The sequence below is a fragment of the Mus caroli genome, chromosome 2, assembly GCF_900094665.2.
Source record: "Mus caroli chromosome 2, CAROLI_EIJ_v1.1, whole genome shotgun sequence".
Classification (NCBI taxonomy): domain Eukaryota; kingdom Metazoa; phylum Chordata; class Mammalia; order Rodentia; family Muridae; genus Mus; species Mus caroli.
Genome location: NC_034571.1, coordinates 60,704,039 through 60,710,028, shown reverse-complemented (window position 1 = coordinate 60,710,028; position 5,990 = coordinate 60,704,039). Strand labels below are relative to the sequence as shown.

The following is a 5,990-nucleotide window of genomic DNA, read 5'->3' as shown; positions in this document are numbered from 1 at the left end:
ACATATATGTGTGTGTGTGTGTGTGTCTTTGTTAGCCATTGCCTATAGGTCTGTAGTTCTATAGTTCTCAGTCTGCAGGGTTGAGGCCTCATGGGCTTCACCCTTGTCCACTTTGGCCTGCCCATTGGTGTCATCCTTATCCAACTAACATTTGAGCAGTCAGATTCTTTTAAATTAACTTTTTATTGCTTTTATTTTCATTTAGTTTTTTGTGAATTTCCCATCATGCACCCCAGTCCCACTCATCCCCCTGACCCTTTGTATTTGCCCTCCACCCTTGCAACTCCCCCCAAAATAAATTTTAAAAAAGAAGTAAAGCAAATCATTAAAAACTAAATCTTGCTGTGAACGTTGCAGTGTGTCACAGTGTGTCCCCACAGTATACCCCTTTGTCCAAACATCTTTACTTACAAATGTTTTTTGCAACGAGTCATTGGTCTGGTTTGAGATCTCTGGCTTCTGCTACACCATCAACACTGGATCCTCAGTGGGACTCCTCTCAGATATCCTGTGCTTGCCCTGTGTTGTGGAGGTCCTGCAGCTTTGGATCTGCAGGCCTGGCTCTTTCACTGGCTCGAGCAGTACATAGAGATGGGGTAGATATTGGGTGAGCCAACTCAGAGCCCTGGATCCGGGCTTGAGTAGTAGCTGAGTTGGTCAGCCCACCAGTGTTCCTGCTCCTGTACGCTAGGATGCCGTCTCTAGCATTGCCCTGGTTAGTTCACCCCTTGCTGCAACCAGCAAGGAATAGGGCCAGCTCTCCTGCTCTCATTCCTTTGGGGCTGGGTCACCTGCACTCAGGCCACCAGAGCCAGCTCTGCGGTGCTGCCCAGTCAAGGTGTGGGGCCTGCTGTCTTGAGTGCTGCAGCTGAAAAGGGGCTGGACCATGAGAGAGAGAGAGAGAGAGAGAGAGAGAGAGTCATATTGTTTCTAATCAATTATTTCCCTCAACTACACTGCAGTTTCTAGTTCTGTGAGAACTCAAACTCAGAAGTCTTGAGCGTTTTCTCATTTTCTTCCATTTTGATCATGTAATGGTGTTTTATGGCGTATAACCCTTTTCTAACACTATTTCTGAAGACAATACACGGTAACTATTTTTTGGATTGGAGACTATTCTGGTCCATTGCAGCCTTACGACAGCTAAGACGTTATGCACATTCTCCTCTAGAGGGTGCGTCCAGGTTCTGAGTGACATGTCTCTCACTTATTTTCAGCTCTTGTTGTTCCCAAAGTATTTTCAACTCTTCTCCTCTCCCTCCATGTTTCATCTGAGTGACTTTTTAATAATAATGATGTAAAATACTGGCTAGCCCTTCTTATTGTCTTTGAGTTTTTGAGGTTTATTTTAGTTAAACTAAAAGTTAATCTATTTAAGTTATAACTTAGTTATAGTTAGGATGCTGTTTCTTTCTCCTTCTGAGGCCATTTATTATTGTTGTTGTTTTTACAATGCTTCTGCCTGAAAAGCAGGTTACAAGATCAATCAATGTTTTACTTGCAGGAGAAGAGAAGTTAAGCGCGAGAGCCGGCTGAGGCGCTTAGGCTCAAGGCTCAGAATTCTGCTCATGCTTGTGGGGTGTTTACTGTAGCACAGGGCCTGCCTGGCACATAATAAGGGCTCAATAAATATTAGTGCTAACAGGAATCATTGCATTATTGAAAATCCGTTCTGTTAACTCATTTTATCCTGAGACTGCCAACATTATTAAATATTTGATTTATAATGGATGTTACTGTGGGACCGAGAAGATAGTTCAGTCTGTAAATTGCCTGCCATGACAGTGGATATGAGTATTATTAGTTGATATAGTGCTTAGCTTTAGCTCCCAGAGAATCCAACTGGCTACACCTACAATCCTGGTAATATAGTCTATGTTACCTCAGCTTTCCTGTAGAAGCCTTAAGAGTTACAGTTTTCCACCAAAGGGGAAAATCGAGGAGAGAGAAACAGCTCTTAACAAAGAACTGGCAAAGCAGAGAAGGGGTTGCAGGACGTTCAGCACAGCAGCCTGGCAATAGAGTAGACTCTGTAGATGTAGATTTGTGTAAAGCAGGATGGTCCTACTACAGCTGAGTGGCCGCTCTGAGTATGAGTCCTGCCATTGCTTGTCAGGGAGACAGCCACGGTAAGCAGGTCTGCTAGCACACCAAAGCAAAGCTTTAAAGGGCTAACAAACATCTGCCAGAATTGCTGCATCACAGGTCAGAAGTTGGCACTGCAGGGCAAATTAAGAGGTAACTGAGTCAGAGAAATGAGGCCAGAGTAAGTGAAATAACATCCGAGAAGAAACTCAGCAGAACTTAGAGGCTCGTTCATTGGGCACGAAGAGCGAGAGAGAATAGTGAGGAGCCGTGGCGTACCAAGTGTTGGACATGTGTTGGTCTTTGCTGAAAGTATTTACACCTGTCAACCCATTCATTCATTTGGTGACTTTAGTAATTTGGTGGGCAGGAGTTATTGGTACTCCTGTCATGGGGCGTGGGAGGGGGGACACAAAAACAGACTCAGAATATGCATTATAGTTTGTGCGATGGTGGAGATGCTTTGGTTGAGATGAATAAGGGGACAAGAGAAGAAGCAGCCAGTGAGCTGCTTACTAGAACTTTCCAGGCTGGTTTCTATAGTACACTTCTGCTAGCCTCCACCCTACCTTGTAATTTCCAGTTTCTACTTGGGAAAGGAAAGAACACTGTAGAAAGTAATCACTGCTGGTAATGGAAGACCTCCGAGTAGCCTGTCGTAACTAATGCCTCAGCTTACATTTCTGATATTTTTACTGCATTTGTTGAAGAGCTCATGAGTTTACTATGTAGGGGTAGCTGGTTGGTTTTGATCTTGTTTTATTTTGCAACTGGGCACACAGAGTTCCTTTGTCAATCACGAGTCTCTCCTTTCCACAGTACTTCGAGTATTCTGCTCAGCGTGAAATCCGGCACAACATCCAGAAGGAGCTGTGTCTTCATGCTACTCAGGGTGTCGTCCAGCTGAAGGCATGTGTCTATAAAGGTCACAGGACCATCGCCCCTGGAGAACAGATATGGGAGATTCAGAAGGTGATTGGCTCATTCATTGGTTCATTCACCCATTCTCAAGCTAACTTTGAAGAGCTCTAATTGCTTTACTATGCTATATATCAGAACATCTTCACCTTTAACAACCCCACTATTACATGTCTTCCCATGTAATAAGAGAATATATCTAGGGATTAAGTATTAATTAGTTGGGAACAACTAGTGATAAAGTTATGCTTGGCTTCTGCAGGTGAAAAACTTCTATAAAGTATTAATTAATAGTTTATCTTTGACTTTTTTTTTTAATCTTTAATCTTTTTTACAGTCTAGTTTTCACCCCCCTCCTGATCTGCCCCTCTACCACTCCCCATTCTTTAGGGGTCTTCTTTGTTTTGATTTGTTTGCTTGCTTGCTTTTATAATGGATTTTGAAAATCACATTTGTTTGGTTTTTTTTCCTTAAAGGGCCAAAGAGAGTGTTTTTCATATAAAATTGCTAACTATGTCTTCCTCTGTTTTAGTACATTTTTAATTAATTAGCATTAAAGTAATATAGAACAGATTGCCTGTTCTTAAAAATGTTCAAGATTTGCCTTGATCATATTCTTATCTAAAACTAGTTTTTCATGATAGTAGTAGCATGCCATGAAACCAGCTTTTCTGACTTTGAAGTTGGTCATCTGAATACCAGTGGAACATTCCTTGCTTAAAAATGTATTTCAGTCTTGCTCTCTATTTTCCTCTGCATTTTGAAATGTTTCACATTGACTAAACAGTAGTACTGTGCGTGAATTATAGTTATAAACAAAAGCCATCAGTGTATTATCACCTTCAGTTGATCTTAGATTTAAAGTTAGGAATCAGATATATTTGTTATACAAATCTCTCTTTATCTTTAGTGAAACCATCAGGTTGAGTTTGTATTTATCTTTTAACTGTGAATCTTGAAGCTTAATGTTTGATGTATGTTTTCTTTCTTTCCTAGGACCAACTTCTATATAATCCATTATTTAAAATGTGCCTTTCATCAAATGGAGAGCATCCAAACTTAGTGCCATGTGACCCAACAGATCTACTCCAAAAATGGATTTTTAGCCAAAATGAATAAGTGTTCCTTAATATTAAGGAGGTGAAAAAGGACGTACTCTTCCTCATAAAACTGTGACTAGGCATACACTGTAGTTGTTGAAAATTATGCAAAAGCAGCTAATTGTAACTTATTCCAAGTGCATTTCCTTATTTATATCTTAAGATGTCTACGTAGTACCACTGCAGAAACCCTGGGGTTTCTGTCTGAAAGCACAGCAACTAGAATACCAAAGACAATTCTGAAATGTCCAGATGTAGAAGAGAGATGTTTACAGTGTGAAGAAAATAATTTCCTTAGTAAAGTGATGTGTGGTTGTACACTTGGGGATCTACACACCTGCATCCACACACTCACAGCTGAAAATGTTTCCCCTAATTTTAGGGGCAAATAGAAAAAGATTTGATACTGTATTTTTATAACTATATAGAAATGGATCAATGAAGGCCAGTCATTTGGCCTTTCGGTACAAACCAGGAAATTTTTATAGATCTAGAATTCATTGTTTTAAAATCCAGGTAAACTTTTGTTGTCTTTTGCTTACTTGTCTGTCAAAGATTTCCTTAAACATGAAGATGAATAAGGAGAGGACTATTTTTAACATTTAAATTTTTGGAAAATTTACAAATATTTTTTAGTCCGAAGCCCACTCCACTTGATGCACATGAGTCTTCCCCAAATGGCTTTTCTGAAGTGACTATACTGTGTGTTTTCCCAGAGTACTTTTTAAAAAATAAATAAACTTTATAAATTATTAGCTGTTAATAATGGTTCTTTTTTCTTTCTAGTAGTCTTGTTTTCTTAGCAAAATTCACTAATCTTGAATATTGATACTGAATTTTAAATGCAGAAAATTGACTCAACTCTAAATTTCATTGAATCATTATATAAACTATCTTTTCAATAGGTTTATCTCATCAAATTAAAAAAGAGCCTTGCTTTTATCTGCATGGAAAATGTAAATTAAAAAAGAACCCTAAACACTATTACAAATCTATGTTTCAGTTTTGTCCAATTGGAGCAAGATCTGTAATTGATGGTGGCCGGCGGAGAGCATCCATTTTTTCACTCTAGATTTTAGTCATCTGCTCTTTGTGGAGCCCCAGGTTCCTTTAAGGAAAATGTAAACCGTGACACCAGTGTGACAACAGAAGCAAAGATAAGATACTGGTGGAAATGTGAACCTTTGATAACATCCTTTAATGACCTCTTAAAATTATCTTTGGAAGTCACCATTTTCTCTTTGGCCATTTTACAGAGAGAGGTCTTGTATTATTCCAGAAGCAAAATAGAATTTGTGTGAACCTTTGAAACTAGTGGGTCTCAGTTAACAAAAGAAAACATTTCCTAGAATTATAGTTTTAATTAAAAAAAATAAAGCATCCATTAAATTTTAAATATCAAATTAAAATTTCCATATTCTCTAGCCAGTTGCTTTGCAGACTCTTATTTTAGTTTAAGGAATATGTACCGTGTTTATAACTTTGTGTCAGGGGTTCCAGAGGCTGTAAGACTTTGCCATTCATCTGTCTCTTTAGGGTAGCGAGAAAAGTACACCTTTTTGAAACAGTATGCCGCTGTGTTCTATTTTTATGACTAAGATGACTTCCTCTGTTTTAACTTTGCTAGTTTGTTAATAGTAAGCATTTCTCTATTGTAGCCAACAATGATATGTAGCAGTAAGCATACTGTATTGGCCACTTAGATTTGCAATTTCTGTTCCTCAGTTTGTTCCACTAGACTTGAATGATCAGGAGCAAAAGCTTCCCTCCACACTTGTTTCATCTTTAAAAACAGTACAAAACTAAGCAATTTCCCAGTGATATTTCATAAGGCGAACTTGAGTAAAACATGTTTGTAAGAAACGATATGCAGAGCCTCACAAAGAG

At 38.8% G+C, this 5,990-nt stretch overlaps 1 protein-coding gene across 3 annotated transcripts in view; it reads left to right on the top strand.

Moving 5' to 3' along the window:
* Positions 1-4,866, top strand: part of Galnt3 (polypeptide N-acetylgalactosaminyltransferase 3) — a 42,606-nt gene extending 37,740 nt beyond the window's left edge. For 2 of the 3 annotated variants that reach the window (XM_029474468.1, XM_021156545.2), the window contains exons 10-11: positions 2,905-3,057; positions 4,000-4,856. In XM_029474468.1, the coding sequence (XP_029330328.1) occupies positions 2,905-3,057; positions 4,000-4,122 (276 nt within the window). In that variant the 3' untranslated portion in view covers positions 4,123-4,856. Of the gene's footprint in view, positions 1-2,904; positions 3,058-3,999 lie in introns of all 3 variants that reach the window. The other variant, XM_021156546.2, reaches the window with a different exon arrangement.
* The last annotated feature ends 1,124 nt before the right edge of the window (positions 4,867-5,990 follow it).